This window comes from Haliotis rubra, unplaced genomic scaffold (genome assembly GCF_003918875.1).
Source record: "Haliotis rubra isolate DU_JTF1 unplaced genomic scaffold, ASM391887v1 Scf1526, whole genome shotgun sequence".
In the NCBI taxonomy this organism is placed as follows: Eukaryota; Metazoa; Mollusca; class Gastropoda; order Lepetellida; family Haliotidae; genus Haliotis; species Haliotis rubra.
The window spans coordinates 30,565-46,718 of record NW_025765477.1 but is presented as its reverse complement, the minus strand read 5'-3'; the positions used below and the strand labels follow the sequence as shown (position 1 = coordinate 46,718).

Here is a 16,154-nt window from a genome sequence, read left to right as displayed (position 1 = left end):
TCCAACTTCTACATGCCCCTCAATGAAGTTAATACACATTTGGATGAAATTACAGTTCATATGGTTTCTAAAACATTTTTGGGAGGGGTTTTGGTTGAATAGTATACATCTGCACTAAAATAGAATACTTAACTTACAAAAACCCCGTCTCATGTCACGTTCTTTGCGTCATTCAAAGAAAACACTTGAAAACCCATATATCAGATATTTTGTTCAAATGTATTCACTCACTCTCACAATTCCTGGGGTTATGAGATGCTCACATGTCTGATTCAGGATTTTCTTAAAATCTCTAACATAGTGTTTGAAATATGGCTATATTTTATTACATTTACTTAAAATGCTAAGACTGAATTTTCGGTCACTTCACAAAGGACACCCTTAAAGACAAAATGGCGTCAAACGCCGTCTCTGGATCATCTTCCACGTGAAACTGACTCACGCACGTGGTAAAAGCAAGTAACACGCCCTTCCTGTACTCAGTAGTCGTAATGCCTTGTATCTTCAAGTACTGTATCAATTAGGGCACTTTCAAATTGTTGGAATCCATCTTATAGAGAGGCTGTCAGCTTCAGCTTGGAGGCCATTTTGTATGGATAGAGTGTCATGTGTCATGTGTCATGTGATTAGCAACAAAATCACAGGAGATCTCGCATACCGGATGATAGACCATTGAATAAGAGTATGTCGGGCGGTTCGGTAATTGAATCGATCAGAAGATCAATACTGCAACGATATTGGTTCCATGTAAATGACGTACTTGACATTACATTATTCACAACCAAGTAAGTCATTTCTTGTATCAGCTATCAACATGGTCGGACATAGCGTTCCAAAAAAGGGATAGTCCTCGCCATACTTGTGAACAAAACACGTGCAAAGGTTGATCGTTGAGGTGTGTGAAGACACTAGGAGTGTGCCAAACACACATTTAATTCACAGGAACTAACTGCATTGTTTTCGTAATGAACATTTGGAAATATTGGGTTGTATTTTCTGACATCTTCCAAATACATTCACAATATCTATTCGAATCCAATAAATTGGTCAGCATTATCCCTTTCAAACATTCTTTCACTAGCGCCACAACTTTACCAGTTCGAAGCCCCGCTTCATGCCCGGTTGTTTCTATTTACACACTGTACCCATATGGGGAATCGAACCCGTGTCTTCAGTGTGACGAGCAAACGCTTTAACCTCCAGGGTACCCCACCCCTCCACCAGAGTTGGAAAGGAATAACAACCGAGAAACCATATTCAGTTTCTTGTTTCCTGCGTGGAAATTCAAAACAAAGCCAACCTGTGTCCCAAGCTCTGTGACAAGAACGGGGATTTCGATTTACCCATCGTGAATGTCCCTTTCATGTCGGGAACCACACCAACAATTGCAGCTTATGGCGCCTCAATGTCTGAGTTGCGAAGGTGTTTTTGACAATGATTGTACATATCATACACAATTGAAGGAATGACATTTTACTTTCATCTTAGCTTTTCAATCAACCTTACTGAGTGCGACATATTGCTTGGCATCATGACGCGAAATTCTTTCCCATACTATGACATTTACAGACGGTTTTCATCACTCTTTTCTCACTGGTTTGTATTGCATGGATCTCGTAGTGATGGTTGGGGATGTTACCAGCAGTGTGATTCTCATCCGTGATACTGATACTGTGAAACTGATACTGTAATACTGATACCGTGATACTGATACTGACACGTTGATATTGATACGTGATACTGATACTGTGATACTGATACCGTGATACTGATACTTTGATGCTGATACGTGATACTGATACTGTGAAACTGATACTGTGATACTGAAACGTTGATACTAATACGTGATACTGTGATACTGATACTGATACTGTGTTACTGATACTGTGCTACTGATACTGTGCTACTGACACTGTGGTGTAAAACTATGTATAAACCTATGACAGTGTTCTGTTCAGCAGGGAGTACTTATGGATGACGTTTGTTACGAATCCGTACGAGAGTGAGGACTGTGTTTACATGACAAGGCCTGTTTACGTAACCATGTTAAAAAATGTGACTGTTGATCTCATGGACTATTTAGAATATACCATGCTGTATGTCGATCACATGGAGTATATGGAATATGCTATACTGTGGATACATGATAATTAGCAGGTGGGAAACAGTTTAAAATTGTAAGCCAACATGTATATTTAGAGAATAACCAACGAGGTACGAGTGATTACGGGAAATATGCCCTCGTTAAAATAATGTTCAGTGCCTCGCCAAGGCTCGGCACTGTGAACATTATTTCAACTCGGGCATATTTCCCGTAATCACTCGTACCTCGTTGGTTATTCTATTTATTACCCATAATGTAATTTAAAAGGAAGAACCACGAAATAAAAACCACCCGGAGACAGGACTTTAAAATAATGTTCAGTGCCTCGCCAAGGTTCGGCACTGTGAACATTATTTCAACTCGGGCATATTTCCCGTAATCACTCGTACCTCGTTGGTTATTCTATTTATTACCCATAATGTAATTTAAAAGGAAGAACCACGAAATAAAAACCACCCGGAGACAGGACTTGTGACCTTAAACATCTGATTCGTATTCATGCGCGTATTAAACCTAACTGCTCCAGCGGTAATAACATAACTACGCTATGGAAACAGTACATCATAAAATCGCTTTAAAATACAACAAAATTATTATGCCTGGAAAAATTAATTAACATTTGTTAATTTGATAAAAATGATCTTTTAAATATATCATTGAACTTAATAAGAGCTAAACATTTATTCGACCAAGTCAGTGCGACGGAACATCGTTCATTCACGACTGACGTGTTTTCTAGTGAAGGGTGACGGTGTAGTGTTGAAACACACTCTGGCAAAAACCTGTCAATTTTTGGGAAAGTCAACGGTTAGAAGTTGGGGACCGGGTAGACTGCACTTCACGGGTCCCCGGAAGTTTTCGCTACAGACATGCGCAGAAGCCATATTTACATCGAAGCGAGCACTAACGCCGACGCCATTTTTTGTTTGCTCCAGCGAATAACAACATCGCTGTTTTGGCCTTGTTTTGGGCCATTAAATTACCCTTGGATACTAATCGATAATCTTCTCTAGCCCTTCGTTCCTCAACAATGTTTAAGGGTTTGTATTATTTTCTGGATTTGTCAATTGCAATGTTTATTCATATTTTAAGAAGACGCTGACATAAAAATACCCCAGTAATGTATTGTTTCGTTGAAATGAAATATTTTAGCCCTTAGATGCTTCAATATAACCTTCTTTTTCCATTTTCATTTACAATAAACAAAACAGGTAAGTTTACATGATATGTAGCACAGCAAGAAAACAAATATCGAAACGCTTCACTTACCTTATATTACAAGAACAAATCTGCGCCTGAATTGAATTGACTTACCTTACAAGAACAAATCTGCACTTGAATTAAATTCATCTGTGCTTTCATTTTGCATGTCATTTTCTTTATTTTCATTTTCAACCATTTTAAAATATTCATGGTTTTTTGGGGGGTCAAATACACGGCGGATAAAAGTAAGAATTGTAACGAAAGGATCATCAGAACAACGTAAATATTTCTTCCTCACATTGTACTCCACAAAATAACTATCATACAAACCTTTCGTAGTTCCATACCTGGGCAGGGACGCTTTCACTGCATTCCACGTACTCTCAAATTTATTAGTGCACGCACCATTCTCTGCATTCACAAATTCCTTACTATGATTCACTGTCACATGCTCGTATCCCATCTCATTCAGCCTAGCATACGCCTTCCAACAATCAGAATGAATTATCGATCCCGGTCGCACCCACTTTCTCAGCACACTCAAAAGGGTATCAGCATCACGCTTCTCCACAACTTCCAAAAACATCCTGTTACTTTCTTTCTCGATACCCCCAAACACCCACACACCATCCACTCGCCTTCCTCGGTGAAACTTACGCTTCCCAAACTTACTCTCATCAATCTCAACTTCAATCCCTGGCCACCCTATCATCTCATTCTCCTCTTCCATCACAAACAAACACACATCTCTGCAATAATTAAACCAGTCAACCAAAGTGTGATCAGACCCCAGACGCAACTGCACTCTCACAAAATTCTCTCTCACTCGATAAACCCAATAAAATGTCAATTTCATAATTTCACTGACGGACAAATGAGACTTAAAAAAACAAGAATCACGCCTTGCTACAATTTTATGATTGCATTTTTTATTTGAGCAACGCCACACATAACCCTCACTCCGACTCGAATCCTTTCGAGCTTTCCCTGATACTCCCTTACTGTCACACTTCACATGCGACATTTCCCCGATCTGAAATTTCACTAATCAAACCAAACGCTTCCAACCAATCCATCAACTTTCTCTCATCTCTACACAACTCATACAAATCATCATACACCATTCTCCTTACAGCCATAGCTAAGCAAGTCAAATAAACAAGATTGAAATCAAGCGACAAGCAAAATACAACTCACCAACCGTGCGCTTTAAAGTTGTGGCAGTCGTAGTAACCCACTACCTTATTTGGAACATTCGACACGTGCGTCCACAATTGACCAATCAGATAAAAGGAACGTTATCAGGATTTCCCCTTGATTACTAACGATTGGATTGATGTTTTGGAGCATTACTAAAATTCGTGTTTAAAACTATCGTCTTTCAGCATTATTCTTTCAGACGAAGTTTTAAATTAAACTTTTGCCAGTAAACACGAAAATGACCTCTAATTTCGTCTAAAATGTCTCCTAACGGAGATCAGCCCGCTCTCGCGTGCTTCTCTATATATAAGACGCGCTGTGCGCGTCACTTACTGCCGAAGGCAGCAAATGCGCCTTTGTCGCGTGCTCGCGCAAAGCGCGAGCTATAAAGAATACATTTCTACTTCCGGGTCTGGGGACCCGTAAACTGCAGGTGTCCCGAAGATTAAACAACATTTTGTTCTGTGGAAGGCGTGTTACACTCTCGTTTTAGTAGAGTACAGCAGTTGCAAGAAGGACTCTAGTCGGAATCCGAGTCTATGAAATGTGTCAGTCTCTGCATCGGCTACTGGGACCAACCTCTCAGAATGATTAGGAATGCATGGATATAAAAAGTCATCTTGAAGAAGAACATTTAGCAGTGATTCCGGTAAGAAAGGAGCTATTTTCTGGTTCGATGGCATAGACGCCGTGTCCGACCTACTTGTTACACTTTCAGATAACACCTTAGTCGGTATCTTGCTGTTTCTGTTTCCCCGAATTCAGTTTCAACAACAAACAGGTTTTGGGAATTCAAGGGCTGTAAAATTCTTATCACTCTTCCTATTTGGTCACCGTCAACTTTAACTAGGTAAGTGACCTTGATCGGGGTTAGCCTAACGGCGGCCATGTTTGTTTACAAACAATGCAAACGATTGTTTGGTGTTTTTTAAAGATTATATAATTTAAAAAGACTACTATTTATAACGCAGTTTTATTCCAAAATAATAACGTCTAATAAAAAGAATATTCATACTCTTTAACCTCAATGTTATTTTTTTAGATCTCGGAATGTGTGATTACATTACATAATGTCAATTTATCAATGAATCGATGAAACTTTATGAATGAACGTAGTGTGTGAAAGTAGTTCTGGCATCTAATGAAAATGTACAAATATATGATCAACCAATCAACGTCGAGAATCACTAAATTGCACACTGTGCAAATATCAAAAAGATATTACACGGGATCTCCTCACCCGTATGGGTAATAAAAAGGCTTATGTTATGATGTGATGTATCGTGAAAGTAGCATCTGTTGCTACTTAGATTTACAGGCTTATTAAATATTATGTATAGAAGTTGTATATTGTCGTTGTTTATTTTGCCCAATAAGTTTACATTCATATGCGTTGGTCCCATTATACAAACGGACGACTTTTTCATCATGGCGTCGGCCCACGCTATAAAGGACGCGAGCTATGACCTAGTTTCACGAATGATCGTGCAGACGAACAGTATTTCTATCATAATGGCATGTATATATCAATAGAAATGAATATCTGCTATCCGTGATGATTTGCAATAATCCTTTGCTAAACATTTATGACGATGTTTTCGGCTCTGAAGCGCTGCGTTGATTACCATAGCACATGTCACCTCTTTAACAAACGGGATAAGGCGGGGTTTGTTTCGTCTAGCGAGGGTGGTTAAAATATATATAATTTTATGTTGTCATTTTAATGAAGCTCAAAGGCCGCCTCCACCAAGACAAGTCTTTGTAACATCGTCTACGGAACGAGTACTCCCGACAGCAGTAGTAGCAGCAGCAACAGCATCACAGCCATCTCCAGAACCAGCACAAGCCCCAAAGCCAAAGCCAGCAGCAACCCCAGCAACACCGTCACGTGGTTAAAATATGACAGGAACATCGGCACCTGCGGCCGACCCTTCTTTGAAAGGCTTCATAAGCAAGGAAGTCCGAAGAGCAATGATTCGGAGGGTAGGTTTGTAATGTTAGAATGCTGAAAAGGATCATAAAACATATTGTGTTGTTTCACTAGAGCTATATCTATATACGTAAGTTAAGTTAAAATAGCGAAGAAACAACCAACCAACCAATCAATAAATCTCTAGTAAACACAACAAAACACTACGGCATTATTCTCAAAGTTTAAAGAGATATACTGTCTCCTTGTATTACCTTCATAACACCGCCTCATGATACTACTTGAGCCTATGTACCAATACTTTTACAGCTGTACCTTCTCCTCATGGCGATACAGATATCAGCGGTTGGGTCTATCAGTATCTTTGTCTTTATGTAAGTAAACAATGCTTTCTTTAAGGATATAACTTTAGGACGCAATACTGTCTTCTTTCAGATGACTTCTTAGCCCATATGACAAATACAATAATAATTTGATAAAGAGTTAAAATCTTTGGTGATTTAAATCGAATTATTCGTCCTGCGAAACAAGCAGACAGATCACTATATAGATGAAGATCAACACATGTAACATGTAAGCCATGCCATTTCCCATCACTCATCAAGGCAACGTCCTGCAAAATGGGTGATACTGTGTGTTTTTCAGCAAACCGATCACAGGCTGGATGGAGAAGGATGGGTTGCCTCTGCTGTACGCTTTCATGTAAGTGTAAAGTCAGCCCACATACTATCAGCTCTGAGATGGTGAAAGATGTGTAATGTATTCAGTCTGACAGACCCGTCTTTAATCACTTATTCAAAGTGCTTAAGTTTTTCAGACCTCGTGTTGTGCGAAGTTGGGATGTTAAACATGTGACTTCTGTTGACCGACAATAGTCTGAGGATACCTTATATTCATTCATCATTCATCAGCTGTAATAATGAACCAACGTAAGGTCGTGTCAGTTAGATCACACGTCCATTAAACATCCCATGACAGATATTCCTGTTTGTAATGGTGAACCAACGTACGGTCGTGTCAGTTAGATCACACGTCCATTAAACACCCCATGACAGATATTCCTGTTTGTAATGGTGAACCAACGTACGGTCGTGTCAGTTAGATCACACGTCCATTAAACATTCAATGACAGATATTCCTGTTTGTTTTGCAGTGGGGTGTTTCTTTGGGCCTTTGCCGTCTTGGCTATAATCCTCCCAAAAAAGTAAGTACATGTTAGGAGATGAGATATCATCAAGGGATAGACAATATTCCGTTGGAAGTCCTCCGAGTAAGAAACATAGAATCAATTCTTCATCATTGTTCCAAAGGCTAGAAAACGTATTTACATCTACTATGTCAATAATTGATTCGATAAGAAGATCTCTCTGACGGCTTGTCAGCTCGCAGTACATAAAAACATGTTTGACAATATCGTAGGCAAATGTGCCACATATACACTCTTTTGATTGGATACGCAGAGTACTAATATGCACCAAGTTTGCAATACAGTGAAATAAATCAGGTCGTAGGATCGACATTTGCCATAATCTATGTATATTCTGGTCTCGCACTGAATAGTATCTATGTTGATTTTCCCTTGACGTTAACTCTTTACATATATGGATATTTTCAGCATCATGAATTGTTTTCGTAACATGGACATTCCATTGTGCTTTATTAGGAAAGCTGGCAGACACAATGTATGTATTTACATAATCTGTCAGGTCGTATTTATATGTTAATAGTAGCATATGGTAGATAGGGATTTGTACTTTTAGCTTCTCTTTCATAACATGAGTCAAGTAAGAATTGACTAAGTTTAAAGTTTAAGACATTCTTGAATACAAAATTTAAATTACCTCTACATAATTTGCCAAGGAACATAAGACAACGTTTTCTCTATGTATGCTTGGACTGATAGTAAATTTAAACAGTCTCGTGCGACAACTGTCGGAGAACATTTAGAGAGCCCTGGATGTGTTTACAGAAGAAAGATTGAGCTCTTTCAAGTATTTCATACTCTTTTAGATGTTAGTTTACACCATAATTCACATGCAAACAGGGCACATGGTAACATAACTCTGTTCCAGACTCCACAAGCAGACATGGGGTTTAGACCACCAAAGAACAAACCATTGCAGCGATTTGTGTTGACTAACATTCTAAGTTTATCACATGATTTTTGAGTACGCACTAAAGTTGAAGATGCAGTGGTTATGTACAAGCCAGCATACACAACAAGATCTTTTTTGAGTTACAATCTTCTCCCCAATGTAAAATGATGGACATGTATGTTTTTGGGTATTACCAAACAATAAGAATACACTTTTGTCGGCATTATATTTAAGATGCCATTTACAAGAGTACTCAAAACACACATTTAGTGCACACTGTAGGCCATCTATGGCTCCACTTACAATAGTTGTGTCATCTGCTAATAAGATACCTGGCACATTACCCCATGGAAGACTTAAACCGTGTTGTAATGATTCTAGTGCGTATAATAGGTCATTAATATACAATGAAAATAACCAAGCTGACAAAACACAGCCTTGACCAACACCTTGTTTTACAGGAAGTGAGCACCTCTTCTGTAACGTTCTTGTGAACCTCCCTAGGCAAGACCACTTGTCTGTATTAAAAGCTAGTTTCTACCCTGGACACTACCAACCTATGTTGGTAACAAACCTGTGATTATAACCAATGCAAATATGGGATTCAAACTTCTGAAAAAAATCCATTTTGTTATATTTTACTAATCATATTTGTTGTCTTTAAAGTGTTAGAGCTATATGATGCGGGTTAAATCTTTTTTTTTGAGTTCTGCTATTGATGTTCAACAGATGATGCACATTTGCATCTTTCTTTACAGGAAAATGCTTCAAGGAAACGGCATTCGCTTTATCATATTTGTAAGTACCCGGAAAAGTATACAAGTAATGAATTAGTCCTATTAAACCTTTCTTGCAAACCATTGACAGTAAAGAATGCTTGGTCAGAATGGCAGTTGGCATGCCTTATTTGTGCATTGGCAATATATCAGTGGAATATGGTTAGATCAGCTGTTTGTGTCTTACGGTCAGCGTTGGCCGTCTAGACGGATCACAAACCCAAGCCGGCTGAGGCGGACGAACACTAGATTTGATGGTTACAGTCGCTGCTTCGATGTCGAGATCCAGTACAGTCACCTGTAACATTGACTTGTGGATCGAACCTTTACACCTCAACTAGGTGCTATATACAAGGTGTGTGTTTGGTTGGCATGTAATTTACATACAAAGACGTTCTAGCTCCATGCATAACTGTAAATGCATTTGTGTTTCAGAGCTTCACCTATGCATGCCTTCTTGGAGCAGTATCTGGGTGAGTTTAAATCTACCATTTGTGATATATTCATATATTCCTGGAAACAAAATAAAAATACAATATATCTGGACGCTATCCTCTATAGAAAATGTTATCGTTGGTGGCAACTGCCATTTGATCCAGTTGATCATCGCCAGTCAACAATGTTATCTTTAGTATACCTACATAACATAAGATCTTAATGGCATCTACCCACGAGAAGTGGTCCAGATTGTCGATCCTACAAACTGAAATCCTTTGGACACCGATCATCCTCTTACTCTGCACCTGTGCTTTGGAACTCTCTCCCATGTGCCTTTTAAAGCTCTGATACAATTGAAATGTTTAAGTCCAGACTTAAAACCCACCTTTTCTTAGTATATTATGTATAACTTCATCTGTAAATACTCCAGTGTAAATATTCTGTAGCGCTTTCAGCATGCCTTAGGGTGTGGGAGGGCCGCATTATAAATATGCATTTATTATTATGTTTTAAAGATTAAGATGAAAATGCAGCAGAGAGGGTTCGGGTGATCCTGGCACAGTCAGGCTGGTAAGGCTCATCATCAGCTCAGGGCCCTTTTCCCCTCTACACGCAGCCCAGACAGCGAATGGGACTTCTCCCAGGAAACGCTGCCTAGTCGAACCCACCAAGAACTTTCCGGAGAATATGAAGACTCCCCAGCACTACAGCCTTCTACATTACCCAGAGTGTCAAAAGGGCTGTACTCCGGTGGAGAACCCGGGCACTCTCCTGATCTGCGCAAAGAGATCAGGAGGTACCAACCCAAGGGCACTGAGAACAGTGGGGAGCCTGACGACAGTGTACTTGGGAGGCAAGCGAACTATTCCAAAGGCGAGGTCCGCATATTTAGCATTCTTTTCCTGAATCTTGCCAATCACGTTGCTGTCAAAAGGGACAGAAAATTCAATGATATATAAAATAAATTCATTAGCTTTATCCCAAAAGACAAGATCAGGTTTATTGGCTGGAATTCTTCTGAGGCTGTATATGGGCCTATTCAACAAAAGCTTGAAAGCATCATATTCCATCACGCCCTGGACATGTTCACGGTCGTACCATGCATGGACCACAGGCATGGCGAAGACGATAGTAGAAACAACGAGCCATGCCATCATGTCGTTATTGGCAGCTAACATTTGATCCAGTTCATCACCATCACTCAACAATGTTATCTTTAGTATACCTACATAGGATAAGATCTTAATGGCATCTACCCACGAGAAGTGGTCCATGTGTCGTTATTGGCAACTGACATTTGATCCGGGTCAACACTCCCAGTCCAAGGCGTTACCTGTGTAGTGTTCATGGACTCTAGCGTTTGCTTTCTTTGGCCACTACCAGGTGACGCCGTGCGTCGTTAGTGGCAAGAAACAGACTGTCGGATCAATATGAAATTAATACATTCCACTAGAATTCAGATAAATTGAACGTCATAGTGTGAAATAGATATTCCGTCACCAACTCACATTTTAAGGACGGATAACAATCTATGGATGCGCCACTTCTTATTTAAAGCAAGAGCGATGTTAGCATCGTCATCAAGCAAGTGATGATCCTCAATAAGGATTCAGAGGCATTTCTATCTAGGCAATTTCTATATATTTCTATCATTTCTCTCTATCATTTTCTGTTCGTCACTTCTTTGATATCGATGTTAGAACACGTCGCTCTCACTGTAATACAGAAGTTGTTCATCTATAGATTGATGTACTTCCTTACAGCTCCAACTTCTACATGCCCCTCAATGAAGTTAATACACATTTTGATGAAATTACAGTAAGTTTCTGTTCATATGTTTTTAAAAACATTTGTTGGAGGGGCTTTGGGTGGAGTAGTACAAATCTGCACTAACTTACAATACTTTAAAAAAAACCCGTCTCGTGTCATGTTCTTTGCACCAGTCAATTTTTTTAATAACAGGCGTTGAACACGTGCAAACATGTATCAAACATGTATATTTTGCTCAAATGTATTTCCATCAATGTTGTATTCCAGGCATTTTGCAACCTACAGCTTGCTGTCCGCTAGTGTAATGATGGGACTCACCTACCTGTCTGTCGCCATCTTTTCCGTAAAGGTAGGGACGATGACAGGACTAGAAACTGTCTTTCTAAACTTTGTAAGATATTCCATTAAACTCTCTTTACATGTTTGTTATGAAATTTTGGCTGAAAGCGTTCGCTCGTCACGCCGAAAGACCCGGGTTTCGATTCTTCACATGGGTACAATACGTGAAGCCCATTTTCTGTGTCCCCCGCCGTGATATTGCTGGAATATTGCTAAAACTAAACTCACTCATTCACTCACTTATGTTACTAATAAAACGTGAAATACACAAACCTTGTCCATGTTTAGTCAGGTAAGTTATGGGGCAGTGAGGTAGTGTTCGTTCTTCCAGCCGAAGTTCCGGGTTCGATTCCACACTTAGGTACAATATTTGGAACCCATTTCTGATGTCCCATTGAAGAAATAGAGGCGTGGAACCCGACTTACCTACTCAGCCTTTTAACCCGTTAAGATCCGGGTTAGATTTGTCTTCAGTAACCCATGCTTGTCGTAAGAGGCGACTAACAGGATCGGGTTGTTGATACATGTCATCTTATCCCAATTGCGAGATCGATGCTCATGCTGTTGGTCACTGGAATGTCTAGTCCAGACCCGTTTATTTACAGACTGCAGCCATATAATTGGAATATTGCTGAGTGCGGCGTTAAACAACGACCATCGAACTTCTCAGTGTTTAACTTATGTAACACAACCTTTATGTTTTAGGCTGACATCAACATGAAGAAGGGGCTGATTTTTGTCACCGTCGTGGTGTTCGTCGTCATTGGCGCCATTTGCATCGGCACTTACTTCGCCTTTGGACTTTACAAGGTGAATGACAGTGAAGGACCATGCCACATACCTCTGTCAAGCACCACGAGCACAGAAAATACTATTTTCATTATAGTCATTGAACAAATTCTTTCTGTAAGACATGAAACCTAAACATAAAACTTAAAAATTTCCACCCAGCCCTACTGTACTTGTAAAGCAGTAGATGGTGTAGTCTTTTCGTCAAGTTCTGAATCTTGGCTTATACTTTACATATTAAATGGCGTCTTTTTTACCAGTGAACAACGTATTTAACTTACCAAACACCTTAATGGTAATTTTGAACTGTTTGAAGCACGGGTATCGGATCATTGTGGGGAGTACCAGACGACAAGACAAGAAAAACAACTTTTGAGTTATCTCCCTTCCATCGATTTGCATTTGCAAAACATCGGTAATTTCCGCTGAAGGAGCCGTTGTCGGCACAGGTACTACAGATATGTACCCCATGTACGTTTCTGTATACATATATGTACCCTAAACAAAGTCAAAATACAGAAACGTAGCCGGTACCCTAAAAGGCGGACGAGTCCATATTCTGCAATCCCAAACCGAAACCGCATGTAGTTGTTCCCGTTTTTTCAACTGATTCCGAGTGGTATTCATTATCGCGAAATATCCGTTACTGTGTATTCTCATTACTTACATAACGCATTCAAATGTATCTAGTACAACAGTGCGACAGTTCCGATCAAGAATACGACAAAATGGGAATGGAATCGTCCTAGGGTACGTTTCTGTATTCTCATTATGGCCAGGGTACCTGGGGTACATATCTGTAGTACCCGTGCCGACAACGACCCCTTCAGCGTAATTTCCGTCCATCATACGTCATTCAATGTTATCCGAGACAAAGAATTACTACTACGAAGTAGCAAATGAGTTCGGCATTCCCATCGGGGTACATAGAAAATGTTACTCGCTTGTAGACGGGGTACATTGAAAATAATAGAAGATCGCTCAGCCAATCAGAAAACGACATTTATGTGTGAGGCAGGATAAGGAAAGTTGTTAAAGCGTCATTGACCAATGAAATTAAAGTATTTTACATGAAGGTATAGATAATAAACGTTAATCCTACCGCGTGTCTTTATCTGGAACATCCTAGACAACCATGGGACTGGCTGCCGTGGTCCTAATACTAAAATTCAACCGTTTTATTGTGCTCAGTGATGGCAGTGGACATTTTGCCATCAATACATTGGTAGTTAAGCAGTAAAACATGTTTTGTTGTAGTTTAACCAGTTGTGTTGTAGTTTAACCTGTTGTGTTGTAGTTTTACCTGTTGTGTTGTAGTTTAACTTGTGTTGTAGTTTTACCTGTTGTGTTGTAGTTTAACTTGTGTTGTAGTTTTACCTGTTGTGTTGTAGTTTAACCAGTTGTGTTGTAGTTTAACATGACACAAGCTTGCAACATAAACGGTTCTCCTGTTCCATGGTGTTATAACACACTTATGTGTATGAGGGTGAGTATTTTTGCATAAAAAGGTGAATACCTTATATGTTTATATTGACAGCTCCGGGACACTGCCATTGGTGGAGCCATTGCAATTGTCATGTGTGAGGTAAGTGAATAGGATGGACAGATGCAGATGAATTTCCGAGTAAAAGGAAAAATTAAAGAAGTCTTATGTCTAAATGAAAACACGAATTCTGTATGGATCGTGAAAAAACTGACGGCGGATTTTTTATGCATAAATGTGCAGAATACAGGAACCTCATGACATTGTTTTGTACTAAGTAACATTATACCAACTGTAACTATAGTTTCTATAAGGATTATATGTTATGAGAGTTTGTGTGAACAATAACTTACATTAAATTACTATTCTTAATGCATCGTTAGTACAAGGGCATGGTTATCAAAGCAGCTTCGTTTTTAGTGTTTTAATGTGCTAAGTAAGCATGTAGATAGTAGACGAGATGCATTGTTTGTCGAAGTACGTCCACATCATGTGATTAAAAATACAGAGATTAAAACCTGATGAAGATCAGAGAACGCCGAAGTGTACTCGTTAATATTATTACAATTCGTGATGCTAGTTTATTCTCTTTCAGCTCTTTACGGCGTCCATTCAGCTGATGCTAGCTAAGGACAACCATGGTTGCACCAATGAGAACCCCTGTCTGGCTTTCTTTAATATATTTTCGCATATGAAGGATGCAATTATCTTTTGGATTGTTAATATTTTGTGTTGCGCCATATAGCCTGTGCTGCGAATGCTGTTCAGATTCCAAGACCCGGTAGATTCTCCGCCATGGCTAGCTGAGACACGACACACGGCATATTGTATGTTTTATTTACTTGATAACTAACAATATCAGTAATGTCAATATTAATTTGTTTTAGGTATATGGTGTGATATTTTCCCGTCTAAGAACTGAAGTGCCTTTTGTTTGGTGGGTAGGTCTACTGATATTGATTTTGTTTGTTTTACTTAACTCGATCATGAATAGCATTGCTGGTTAATTATCTCTGTTCAGATTTCCCCTGACAGTAGAATTTCATCATCAGCATTACGACTGGTTTTGTCCCCAAAGTTACAAAGAACAAAACATAATTCTTCACATATTTACATGTTCATTTTGGACCAAGATTGGAATGAAAAACTTTGGTCTTAAGTTGTACTGAAACAATATGTGCGACAAAGATGTGGCACATCTGTCTGGTATTGATGTGGCACCCTGGTCCTGGTAGGTTCAACTGACACACACATAGTGTTAACTGTCTGGTAGTGATGTTGACACACCCTGGTCTTGATAGGTTCAACTGACACACACATAGTGTTAACTGTCTGGTAGTGATGTTGACACACCCTGGTCTTGATAGGTTCAACTGACACACACATAGTGTTAACTGTCTGGTAGTGATGTTGACACACCCTGGTCCTGGTAGGTTCAACTGACACACACATAGCGTTAACTGTCTGGTAGTGATGTTGACACACCCTGGTCCTGGTAGGTTCAACTGACACACACATAGCGTTAACTGTCTGGTAGTGATGTTGACACACCCTGGTCCTGGTAGGTTCAACTGACACACATATAGTGTTAACTTTCTGGTAGTGATGTTGACACACCCTGGTCCTGGTAGGTTCAACTGACACACACATAGTGTTAACTGTCTGGTGGTGATGTTGACACACCCTGGTCCTGGTAGGTTCAACTGACACACACATAGTGTTAACTGTCTGGTAGTGATGTTGACACACCCTGGTCCTGGTAGGTTCAACTGACACACACATAGTGTTAACTGTCTGGTAGTGATGTTGACACACCCTGATCCTGGTTGGTTCAACTGACACACACATAGCGTTAACTGTCTGGTAGTGATGTCGCACCCTGGTGTTGATAGGTTCAACTGTCACGCACATGGTGTTAACTGTCTGGTCGTGATGTTGACACACCCTTGTCCTGGTAGGTTCAACTGACACACACATAGCGTTAACTGTCTGGTAGTGATGTCGCATCCTGGTGTTGATAGGTTCA

General features: G+C 39.7%; 1 protein-coding gene across 1 annotated transcript; it reads left to right on the top strand.

Annotated features, from left to right (window-relative positions):
• The first annotated feature begins 5,102 nt into the window (after positions 1-5,102).
• Positions 5,103-15,437, top strand: LOC124270552 (protein lifeguard 3-like). Its single transcript, XM_046705573.1, has 11 exons — positions 5,103-5,156; positions 6,237-6,490; positions 6,747-6,811; positions 7,083-7,139; positions 7,591-7,641; positions 9,292-9,331; positions 9,745-9,782; positions 11,785-11,866; positions 12,562-12,666; positions 14,183-14,230; positions 14,724-15,437. The coding sequence occupies exons 2-11, from the start codon at positions 6,407-6,409 to the stop codon at positions 14,871-14,873; spliced, it is 720 nt and encodes a 239-aa protein (XP_046561529.1). The 5' UTR covers positions 5,103-5,156; positions 6,237-6,406; the 3' UTR covers positions 14,874-15,437.
• The last annotated feature ends 717 nt before the right edge of the window (positions 15,438-16,154 follow it).

Bases quoted from the DNA above. Each gene is read 5' to 3' on its own strand.
- LOC124270552 (XM_046705573.1), top strand. From the start codon at position 6,407: ATGACAGGAACATCGGCACCTGCGGCCGACCCTTCTTTGAAAGGCTTC. The intron at 7,140-7,590 runs GTAAGTGTAAAG...TTTGTTTTGCAG, and splicing joins CCTCTGCTGTACGCTTTCAT to TGGGGTGTTTCTTTGGGCCT. The intron at 14,231-14,723 runs GTAAGTGAATAG...ATTCTCTTTCAG, and splicing joins TTGCAATTGTCATGTGTGAG to CTCTTTACGGCGTCCATTCA.